The 12,589-nt window shown below is 38.3% G+C and overlaps 1 protein-coding gene across 8 annotated transcripts in view; it reads right to left on the bottom strand.

The window, feature by feature from the left end:
- Positions 1-12,589, bottom strand: part of TRAK1 (trafficking kinesin protein 1) — a 132,550-nt gene that overhangs the window by 31,568 nt on the left and 88,393 nt on the right. For 7 of the 8 annotated variants that reach the window (XM_021388942.1, XM_021388939.1, XM_021388940.1 and 4 more), the window contains 2 exons: positions 7,217-7,293; positions 3,729-3,845 (listed from right to left, as the gene is read on the bottom strand). In XM_021388942.1, the coding sequence (XP_021244617.1) occupies positions 3,729-3,845; positions 7,217-7,267 (168 nt within the window). In that variant the 5' untranslated portion in view covers positions 7,268-7,293. Of the gene's footprint in view, positions 1-3,728; positions 3,846-5,944; positions 6,208-7,216; positions 7,294-12,589 lie in introns of those variants that run through there. The other variant, XM_021388946.1, reaches the window with a different exon arrangement.

Below are 12,589 nucleotides of genomic sequence, written 5' to 3'. Positions count from 1 at the left end.
AACCATTCCTTTATTTATTGGAAAGAAAGGATACCCTTAAAACAGCCATTTTCTTTTTTAAAAATACAAAAATGCAATTATCCAGCGCTACTAGGGAAGGTAAGATGAGTGATCCTGAATCGCTAATGCATTAGTCCAGATCCACATTCAAAGAAATACATTTACTGAAATGATACAGCAAGAAACGAATGTGACACAATCAAACCAAGCAACACTATTTTCCTCATTATATAATGACTGTCACCATCTGGCTTGGATACAGATCTTACAGAGACCATAGATAAAATTATTACAGTGCTTATGCAGTAAGGTTCTTTTGGGACTCAGTTGCCTGTTGAGTTGCACAACAACACAAAGTGGCAGGTGCCATTCTGAGGTGGCTGCCACCCAGTTTCTGGGTGTAGTTTGGGTCGCTGGTGACTCCAAAACATGAGCATAGAAAAGCAGTATGAAGCAGTCTCACCCATGAAATAAAAATGAACAAAATTTAGTATTTCCTGTAATTCCACAAAATTAACCTTGGTTAATTCATATATCAATTTGGTTTAAAGGCTCAGTTACACAGTAATACTTATGCCACTTTACAGCTGCAATTTAAGACATCAGTGTTAAAGAGGTTCTCTTTTTCCCTTGCACTGGTATAAATAGCATAAATGATCAGAAAAATTTGTTCCCTCCCACTTTCATTGCAAGCCTTGGTCCTCAGTTACCACTTTGCAATGCACAAATTGCAGAGCACATTTGTTTTTAATTAGACTTCTACTTTTGTATCGAAGACATATTAATACTTCCAGTTATTAGTAGCAAAAAAAGATTGTCAATAAAATAGATTTATGTTGCATTACCATCAACAAAAAGATGAAACAATACAACAAAGCACTTAAACTGTGCAGAATTTTAAGCTAACAAAGTCATCGACTTTACTAAGGCTAGTCTGCAGAATTACACTCCGTGAAAGGCACCAAAGTCCTCGAGACATGGCTTCTAAAAGGAATTGCACACTTCTAAAGACACAAAACCACATTTCAGCCATGAAACAAATTCATTTTATTTGTGAGGGGAGATTCATTTTCCACCATTTCAGGGACAGCTAAAAGGCATTCCGCAATAACAAATCTACTTCCTCCCAGCTCAGCCTCTTCAAGTAGCAAGGAATTGATATTTTCAGTGGGTGGGCACTAGCTCATCTCTAGCTTTTTCTATACTCTTCCTCTATGAACCAAAGCAACAGAACATCCTATTTTTACTGCTATTTTCAAGCACTCTAGTTCTTCAAAAGAAGGCAGAACAGCCAGAGAGATTAACCTGCTAAAGGAGCGGGACAAGAGGCGATGGGAACAAGCAGAATGACACACAGGAAGTTCTCTCTGAACATGAGAAGCACTTCTTTACGCTGTGGGTGACAGAGCACTAGCACAGGTTGCCCACAGAGGTGGTGGAGCCTCCCTTCTGGGAGATCTTCAGAAGTCACCTACACCATGTGGTCCCAGGCACCCTGCTCTAGGTTACTGATGCCAGGACATACACGCCAATAAAACCTAACTTAATATATTACACATCCTTGTCTCTACAGTACAGAAACCACATATCCCCCAAACAAACCATTTTAAGCAGTTTTCGTGGAATTTTAAAAGCTCCTATTCAATTCTCTTTCCCCTTGTCTGTAGAGACAGTTGTCTTAGTTACCACGTTGTTCATATATTCAAAATTCAGCATTAATAGGAGATGTGAAATCACTAAAGGAAGATTTTTAACATACGAATGTCACCAGTTTAAAGCCTCCCTCAAAACCATCAATTTCTGAAAGAGTCAAAATGACAGTATGAAAGATGGATGCTGATAAAACATATGGCCCAATACATCAAGCCACCTGGAAATAAGTTTATTTTTGGTGCTCCTTTTCCTAATGATGCTCCTGAGTCCCTCTAAATAAAGTCATTCCTGTCAGAGGAAACCATTCTCTGTTCCCCACCTTCTTCAATCAAATCCTCTGTTCTGGATGTATGGGGTATGAATACCCTTCCCTATCTTGCCCAGTCACGCACACACTCAGTAAATGCCTATCAACCAACACAAAAATAAATGTCTGCCACATTTATGTCTGCCAGTCCCTGCCAATACCAAAAAGCAATGGAAGTGTGAAACCAAAGAGAATCCGTTTTCCTCACCAAAAAGAATGGGCCACACTGAAAGATGCTAATTCTCTGTGCACACTCCATCACCATTTATTATACATCCAGAATTTCTCCATCCACGCTGTATTCATCAACACATTTTGGATATAATTGAACATTATACACTCCTAACATTAACAGATACTTTTAAAGCTTTTAATCCACTCTGTTTCATTGTTCTCGTGCTTGCCCTACAACTGTGGGATTTTGCTTCCTGTTGCTCATAGCTACGCAAGGGTGAGATTCACAAACTAAGATCACTGTCCCTGAACACAAGAAACATTTGCCTCTAGCTCAGTTAGTCGGTAAGACAGCAGAGTTTAAACAGGGACACTGAGTTACAGATAAAGCTCTTTTAAAGCATCCTGTATGGTTCCAACAGAGATCCATCCATTGAGTACCTGCCAGTACCTAGAATATTCAACCCCTCATTCAGAGGAATACGGTACGAAATGTCAACTGTATAAACACTTCCTTAGAAATACAACAGTATGTGCATGACCCAAGTACTTACACCAAACAATCAAAGTTTTCAGTCATGTTTTTATAGATCACACTAATTCAGAAAGACATGCAACATCATACTACATTTTAAACACATTCATCAAAAATCTAAGGCAAGTGCAGTCAAAAACTCAAAGGTATGTACTGCAGCAGGCCAACAAACCACGTTTCAACAGATTCCACCACAATTCCCTGAAAAGAGAAACAGCAAAACAGCAAGAAGCTGTAAGAACTTCTCAATCCAGACATGGTAGCAAGTCCCACCCTTTGCTTCCCAACAAAACCTAATACTTCTTAACATTGATAAGTTCACATAGAGTGCACTGAATGTAATGACTAATAACTAAAATATAACCTGACCCATTTATCTCTGAACTGGGTCAGTTTGAAGCTTGGAAAAGGCAGAATGCACATCATTTCAGTGAGTGTGCACTGCTGGAATCTCCACAAATAGAAAGAGAAGTCATACTCCATTTGAGAAGGGAAGTGCTGACAGAACTGAAATGCTATAGTCTTAAAGTCAAAATTCAGGTATAAACAGAAAATTATTAATCAAAAAGCAATTAAACATCAGCTGGAGAGGAAAATAGAAGATTGAGAAAGATTCAGGATAGACAGAAGAGTGAGCTGCACACAAAGGAAAAAAGGGAGTGATTAGTGAGGGGAATTATATATGAGGCACAGAGGGGGAACAAGGACAAAATCAATAGAAGAAAACTGTGGGTAAAGTGACTCAAAACCAAAAGAGCAGCTGAATTTAGAGGAAAATAAAATCTATGGCAGTGTAAGTTTCAGTGTCTTGGGTGGTTTTTCCCCCCTAATCATCTGATTTGACCTAGTGGGTCAAATGAGTTCTTTGGTCGTGGTTCTAAGAGTGTACATGTTATAAAGATGGCTAACTGCTACAATACAGGATGACCAGCTACAGATAGGATGATAGGATGCATAGGAAAATTAAGTATGGACAAGGTAAAGATTAAAAGAAAAAATCTTCCCGTCACTTCAGACACATCAGTCAGATGTAAAAAAAAAAAAAAGAAGAAAACTTACCTCCTCCCTGATGTGTTCTACTTGCTCCTCAAGGAACTCATTTCTTTCTGTCAGTGATTTGTTCTTCTTTAAGAGCGACTGGCCAATCCGAGCAGCTAATTCTAAGTCCCGTTCTTTCTGTGAAGCATTAAGAAAAGAAAGCAAATATATTTTTGTTTTTATTCTCTGAAGGAACAGAAGGAAGAAACAAGTATTTAAGACAGTAAAGAGCCTTTCTCACTTCTGTGAGGGTTTGTTTTGTGCTAACTTTCTTTTTCTATTACGTAACACTGACATTATTCAGAAAAGACTGACCCATACAGAGTCACTGAACCATACACATGAAAGCACAGCTTCAAGGTCTAATGTCAAACAATGTAAGTTAAACTGGATTTGGTTCTCTACTATGGCTTTGAGAGACTACTGAGGGAAACATTCCACCACCTTGGTATACGATTTGCAGAATGCAATCGCAGAACTTCACAAGTCACATTTTAACAACTCCAGAAACACAGTAAAAATACTAACGAATTCAGGTGCTTCAGAGAGCTCTTCAATTTTCTCTTGGTCCACCCTGAAACAGAGGCTGTGCAGGAGCAGAAGCCAGTTCCATCACAATGAGTATTTAGCCTCCAACTCTCTTTGTGCAAGCACATTCATGAGCTCTTTCCTATAGAAGTAAATCCTATCCCTTTCTTTTTTGTCGATGGCCCAAGTTTGCCCACAGTGGTTACTCTCATTCCACTTTTGCCCACTCATTACCCATCTCTGCAAAGGAACTGGAAATAACCCATGTACACACTACCAATACAAATACCATACAAATGTACCAAAACAAATTAGAGGTCTGTTGCACTAATAACATGTACTTATACACTGATTTGTAATCTGCCTGGGACAAGATGACAAACAGCATAGAAATCTGCACAGAAACATTCATTAAGCATTTTCACTGATGATTTTCTTATTAATTACTATAAAGTAGTAGGAAAATAGAACAGTGGTCAACTACCCACTTACCTTTAGATCAACATCATTTGAGGAACAGTTTTTTCCCTTTCAGATATCTACTGAAAATACTACTCGGGGCTTATTTATTTCATCTGATGGGCATACAGATTACATGACTAAAATCCACTCTGTGACGTGCATACACTCATGACAAAGTCTACGAAACCTGAAGCTGCTGCTGAGATGGACCATTGACATGAAGCAAGTAAATTAATTTGAATGAAGAGGCTTTCATAGCACAAAAAAGAAAGTTTTGTAATAATAAGAAAAGATGGGCTATTGATCATTGCTGTATCTACAAATAGCATTTTTCAAATGATTTTTGAAGGTCAGTCTATGTGTGTTACATTCACTGGTATTATCTGGTCTTAAACTCTTGATATTACCTTACGTACAATCTTTCATAACAGTAGTTCCCACAAAGCTATCAAAATGTTTAGTTTACCTATTAGGCTAACTTACTATTCAATAATCTTATCTCACTTTATAAATGCAAAAACCAAAAATATTTCCCAGTAAATTTGACTCTATCAGAGGCAGAACTATCTAGCAATGGGGTTTCTGACCTCAAAGCTGAGGAACACAAGTGTTTCTAGGCTCTTTAATTAACCTCCCTAGATTTCCTCATAATTTTTAGCAGTTCAGCTCTAAATCTCATTTTGGGGTCATGCCTCTTACTGTCATAAGGAACTGATGCATTATGGCAACATGAGTAATGAAAACACTAAATAAAACAGTTATTAGAAAGATAAGAAAGCAGGTTCACAGATGAATCTCTTGCTGTTCTTACCACATATCCAGACAGACCTGGTGTCACTTCCTTTTTGTTCACTTTCAGGGCAATAGACACAGGTTTTCAGAACACCTACATGCACATTGTTTTGATACCTTGTCTTTCCTGTCTGCCACCCACCAAAATGCTGCACCTCCCACCTCCACAACTTTGCGATAAATTCTTTTGAAGCTTGCCAACAAGAACGGGAAGACAGGGGTAGCTTTGGGGCTCGTTTTTCTCTTGTTTGTGTCATGGCAGCAGCAGGAGTTACACCTTAACTTCTGCAAACAGATGTAGTCTCTTGTAATAATGACCATTTACAGAATAGGGAAAGGAGCTCTAAGTGTATACATCTGCCTAGAAAAGCAGTTTAAAAAGAAACAATGATCAATTAAAACAAAAACCTAACTGAAAGTATATATATATATATATATATTAATTTAAGGTTCACCTGTTGCATGTTCCTTCATTTTCCCTTTGGTATTATCCAGATGGAAAAGTAAATCAAATGCTTCATAATGCTGGCCCTGCAAGTCCTAGCATTGTTCCCACGAGTGTGATTTCTGGATCTATAGACATTTGGCTACGTGGACTCAGAGGAGGAAACAATTTGGCAAAGTGCTGCATCACTGCTGGAAGGAGCCATGTAAACAAATACAAGTAAATCCAAGCCAAATAAGAAAAAAGAAGCAGGACTCAGAAAGGTAGCAGACTGTTACTGTAAGTTAGAGGAATATTCCTGAACAAGGCTTTTTAAAAAAGCATCGGTTTCAACTGAAATTTCATAGAAAGTTGTTTAAGAGAGCTCAACTCAGAGCATAAAAAGCAAGACTTGTACTGAGATCAGTTATCAAACGTAGGAGAGAGATGTGAGCTTCTCTTGTCCCCTTGTTCCTGTGCTTGTCCCCTTGCAGAACTGGAAGAACAGACCACACAATGCACCTTGGCTAGACAGACCTTATTTTTGACATGGCGATCGCAATAAGTAAGCAAATAGGTTTGAAGGACTAAATTATGCTCAAACTAATACAATTCTAACAGTACTCACCCAAATAAATCTTCCTAAACATAATTTGGAAAATTATCATTCAAGTTTACTACAGAAAAACAGCTAAATTCAGTCAAACAATTTATCATTATATTCTTGAACAAAAGCATTCCATCCGTGGCTTTTCACCATTCCCTGAGTACCAAGGATTATGGCCATAATGACATACATAGAAGTGGTAGAACACCACCAAAACCAAACATAAAGCTAAGAAGAAAAGACTTGGAGATGAATGGAACATTATAAATTTTTTAAAAATTTTGTCTGTGCATTCCTCTGGAAAGACACTTTGTGAGATAATAATTATGAATACAATTGTAATCATGAATTTATTTTTTTTTTTATAATAATCGAGCAATAATAACAATGTTGGCTTTACATGTACTCCCTCTCATTCATTTGAGCAAATATTTGGCCAAGAATAAGTTAAATGGTCTAATCTGAAAAATAAGTGTAAGTAATGAATCCATATGACCGATGTAAACAAATGACCTTTACTTAAAAATATTTTCTGCCTTACCCATTAGTACGCAACAAGATGAAGTTTACACACACTCGGGGCACTTGTTTCTCAAATGGGGAAGAACACCTACCAACAGTCACTATTAGTACCATATAATTTCTGTACTACTTTCTCATTTTGCATATAGGTCTTTAAAGAGATGCAATACTTGCCTCTTCAAGCAGACGTGTAACAGCATCTATGTCATTGTATGTTTTAGTCATCTGGCCCACTCTTTCAGCACATAAAACTGTAAGAAAATAAGAAAATGTTAATAATATTGGCAACACCACTTGGAGAAAAAAAATATATCTTTAGAATAATATAGATTTACATAGGTTTTCATCTTAAAACTACTTATTTCAGCTTTCAGGTTAAGTGTATAAAAACATCTAAAAATACAATATCAAAGCTCCAAGTTAAACTGAGAACACTGATGTTTTTGTTTTGTAATGGGAATTTGTTTTTGCTGGTGGCAGAATAAGTCACTAAAATGTTAAAATTTTCTTCTCCAAAGAGAAATGCCTTCAAGTTCATGGAAAAAAAAAATCAAGGAAGAAGTGAATACATGTTCTTAGACACAAGAGCAGGATTCTGTCATGTCACCTAATCACTGCATTGCATGCAACAGAATTGTTCCACGAATAAGTGACTTTAATAACATTGTTCACCATAAATATTACATCATATTAAATTGATACGAACTAAGCATTATGGTATGAGACAGCAAAGCCAACACAAAATGCATACAAAATAACAACCCATTTTTATAACACTCAGACTACAACACCATGGCCACAGTATTACTCATAAAAATGTTCACTAAAACTGGGTGTTGGTGATTAAGCATTAAGGTGGAACTGGGAGCTCTGTTAGATTAAAGGATATATGCCAAAGTTTGGTCTACCACCCTATGTAATCCTTTAAGAACCTGCACAAAATTATTCAGAGATCTGCAAGTTTTCTAAAAAAAAATTCATAAGTAATCAGAAAAAACAACAGCACTTGCTTCTTCATTCTTACAAATTATTTTTATTTTCAGCTGCTCAAGCCCTGTACTTCTGAAAAAAAAAAAATGGATTGCTAATAAAGTTGAGCTGATTGTATTGACTATTGGCTAGCAGACTGTTATAAATGCAAATTGTTCTTCAGGGGATTTACCCTTGACAATGTCAGTTAAAGCTCAGCCTGACAGACTGGCTAATGCCACTTCAGCACACATCAAGGGGGTTGGGAGAAACAAAAACAAGGGCTAATAAGATTAAAAAACAAAGTGCACTGCGTGCAGCAATAAAGAAATAATGCTGCGCCATTACAAATATTTAAGATACCTGCACAAAAATATACAGTCCATCAGCACTAAGGCAAATCAATAATACATCATGTAGAGCAGTAGTTAGATACCTGTTGAAATATGTTTTTTTTTTCCCCATACTTGAACATCAGAAAGTTGATCAAGCTAAAGCAAGAATTACATTTATTTTGTTTATTTTCCTGTTTCTCAAACTCTAATTTTGAGGATCAAATCCTGAAAACATTTCAGTGGTGTGAGTACTGCCAGGGAATTTGAGAAAACATTGTTCAAATACATGCAAAAAATAATTACATTTATCCAAATAACTATGCCTAAAAGCAGAAATGGTAAGAAGGTTACTCTTCAAAGTAGTAATTTGACCAAAATTACACAGCAATATGAAGAATAACTATAGCATTGTATAGGCAGGATGCCACAGGAAAAAGGCACGTCGTATCTTAAAGAGAACATCAACTGTGTCAGCCAAAGGAGGTAAAAAGAAGTTTTCCATAAAAACTCCCTATGAAAACAGAGAGATACAAAAGATAATTCACAATAAAATGTCATTTTTGTGGTGATGTAAATTAATAGGTAAGTTCAAAGGTCATGCAATTACATTTATCAGAAGCCTTGACATCAAGGGTTTATTTTCCAAAACAATGGCACACTAAGTAGTTCCCTTGGTTACAACATTCCCTAACTGCCATAAAATTACATTTGAGATATAAATACTGATAATCACCACCGACTGTGACTATGCCAACCCCACACCATTCTAATTCAGGTGTACGTGTACCCTAGCTGATAAAGGACGGTGCTCCCACAGACAGAATAAGGTCACTTGGGTGGAGAAAGAGAAATCAAGGCTGATATCATGAAGTTGCTCACGTAGCTATTCCTTCTGATTTTACAATTTAATCTTTATCAGACTGCCTTGATAACCCGCTGTTAGTAAACAGGCATTTCAATACATGGAACACTAGAATGAGTGGCACACAGATACAAACTTCTATGTATAATCAACATTTCTGAGCTTCAAGGGAAAGGTGACCTTGCCAACAAACAGATAGAAGACAAAGTCAAATATTCCTTTCCTGTTTCTGCCAGCAAGGCAGAGAAGCTATCACAACAGACTTATTACTGGTAGAGCGGTAGCAATCTGGTCACCAACCGCTGTTGTATTTCAGAGCTTACATTGACCTTCTGTTGGTCACAGTTAACACAGAGGTCTTCATATACTACTCTGACAATGTGAAACGGTTTCAAAGCTGAAATGATACATTATTCATCCGAGTATTCAAGTGGAAACTTCAAAGAGTTAGATATAATAAAACCCTATGTCAGCTGCATCCTACAGTCACTCAACCTGGAACCCAGCAGAAATAGCAGAGTGACTATGAGAGAGGAAGGCATTGCTTTCAGAGAGCAAGCTTAAAGAGGTGCTGTTCCCCACCCCTCTGAAACATAGGCAGCATGGGAAGAGAAGGCAGAAAGAATGGGGAGAAAGCAATTCAGCAGCATTTAACAAATTCAAAACTGTTTAATTATGCAGTCAGTCTTTTCAAGTTAACATTCGGCCAGCTGCTAGAGCAGTGATTTTCATTTCCTAAAAAAATAAATTTTTTTTTTTCCAAGTACGTCCAAAAAAATCTACCAAGTGAAAAAGATGCAATATTTTGAGCTCTGATAAGTGAAATACAGAGGAAAAAAACACCCACCCTTCTAATGGATTCTGCACAGTAGGCTTCTAGCCTGCTTTGCTTTCGGATAAATATGAGAGCCTCATAACACTACTGTAGATAAAACAGGAGCACATGAAGGACAGTGCTCTGCAATACAAAACCTGCCGTGCCAATTCACTGACCTCTTTTTGCTCATTTGCAAACTAGCATTATTTTTGCCTGAGGATGATAGGGACTGTAGTATCTAAATGCATGCATGCATACATCCAAATCCAATGTACTTTACATCTCTCAGTTTATGGAGAAAGCCATTAGGCAATAAAGACAGAACTTTAAAACAAACAAAAAAATAATCTATAGAAAGCAGAGAGAGCACACAGTATAAGCTTTGTTGAGTTTTTAAATTAATGTAACAGATACAAAACAGAAAACAAAGAATAAAGAATGCTTCTATCATGTTATTTTCAAGACTGTATTAAATATATGAAACTCAAATAGATCACTGGTAGCAGAGCTGGGGTTTTTCTTTGTTTTTTGAAGTCAAGCACATAAATAGACAAAGTACCTAGCACAATCTTCATCCATCTTAAGGCTTGTAGATTTACAGTTTTCCGTATTTACACATTACAGTGTTTCCCAATCAGATTACAATTGAGAAGATATACTTTGCATTTGTTTTTCATCACCCATTTTATTTCTCATCACCTATTTAATGCAGCATCTGCTCAGAAGCTTCTTTTGGGCTCTGAGCTCTGCACTGCCTAAAGCACCAACTGCAAAGCCAGAGGTGCCCAGGAAAGAAAGTATATGCCTTCCTGGACTGTGCCTGAAAGGCACACAGCCAGGTAGCATGCTGTTTAAAAGAAAAGTCTGTTTCCAGGAAGAGGAAAGAGCCACAGAGGAGAAGGGGATCAACAGCGTTACTACTGGGAACTCCTGCACTGAGCCCCCTTCTCCAAACAGCGGGTGCTGGTGGAAAAACATCACAGGAGCCAGCAGTCGTAGGTGTTGTCAGCCCCAGCTGTGCTGGCTGGCCAGAGCCAGCACTCCCTCCCTGTTGCACATCCCCTCTAACTCTTCTGTTAAAGAACTAAGAGAGAGCAACCAAGGCTGAGGAGGGAAGCTCAGTTCTCATTGCTCCTCTTCCCATTCATTTCTAATCATTGCCAGCAGAAGGCAGATAAGACATAATGGTGAAGTTCCACCTTCAGGGCAGGCAATACTGACCTACATAATTACACAGCCTGACAATATAGTCTGTAGCAGGCTCAGACTCCTCAGCTCACACTGGTTTAGCTTTTGCATTCTGAGCATAAAGTAATTGCCAAAATCCACACTTTCAGTCCTACCACCAATTGTTTTGCTCCGGCACTGGCTACTGTAAGCACTACTCTGATCAAGCAAGGGGCATAGGGCCATTCTGGAATGGTGTCGTAGCATATGCCTTTCTTTTCAGATTAACTCAAAAATAAAATGTTCCACCAGCTCTGCTATCATTTAGGCTAGAAAGCTTTTGTGTGTGTAAAGACATTAACTTCTCCTCTGCTAAAGGGAAGTTTCTGGCAGCCCTGGCTAAACTGAGGCAGAGGCTTCTGGCCACTGGGGTCTGGCATGTCCCAGATGGGCCTCGGGGAACACATTCACCTGAGGAGCTTGTCATCTTAAGAGACTTTTGTCACAGGAGTTTGGAAAACGCACTTCTGAGGTAGGACTTGCCAGGAGCCCTAATTCACACACAGCACACCTGCGGGCCCACGGCCTTGGCCTCCCTCTCCCACGGCAGGAGTGCAGCCTTCTGCAGGAGGCAGGTGCACTCATGGCAGATGGGAGGTCATTGTGTGGCCCGGTGCACAGTCACTGCCCTACAGCTCACAGTCACACCGTGGGCGAGGAGGTTGAAAGAATGGTGCTGTGAGCAATAAACACTTGTTCATCAACTACACAATAACAGTGTGACAAATAACACCTTCAAGAGGCAACACTAGCAGATTTCCACCCCCAACAAGAACATCATATAGCTGTTCCATATATTAATACAAACACAGATCAAGTGTAGTACCTTGGAAAGCACAGCCACAAAGCAAAACTAAGGAAACTGTGCCAACGTCTGAGCCCCATGACTTACCATAATCTTAATACCTACCATTTACTGATAAAATCCATCACAGCTCTTCTGCAATTTTTTCCCCCGCCCAACAGGGCTTTTTGACTACCGTTCACTGAATTGTTGTCTTGACATTCTCCTCCTTCATCCATTTCTTGTCAAGAAGTATTTGAACTGCAGTCATTACAACTAGTAAATATGTGTAGGGCTCAAACCACAATCTGGACTCGAAACCTTTTCAAAATCTTAAAATGAAGTCACAATGCAGTATTAAAAGCCATGTACTGTCAGCTGCTACCATTTAAAGATTCCAGACCCTTTTGTGACCTCAATTCTAGTGAACATCTTTGTAAGACAAAACACACATTTCACATTTTCTGTAATTAAGACACGTGGTGTGCCTGAAGTCAAGATTCTAGAAGCGATCACAGGAGTTTTTAAAATTAAACCGGGATAGATAAAGAGG

This window comes from Numida meleagris, chromosome 2 (genome assembly GCF_002078875.1).
Source record: "Numida meleagris isolate 19003 breed g44 Domestic line chromosome 2, NumMel1.0, whole genome shotgun sequence".
NCBI classification, from domain to species: Eukaryota; Metazoa; Chordata; class Aves; order Galliformes; family Numididae; genus Numida; species Numida meleagris.
Note: the sequence above shows the minus strand (reverse complement) of the source record. Positions and strands in the feature narration are given on the sequence as shown.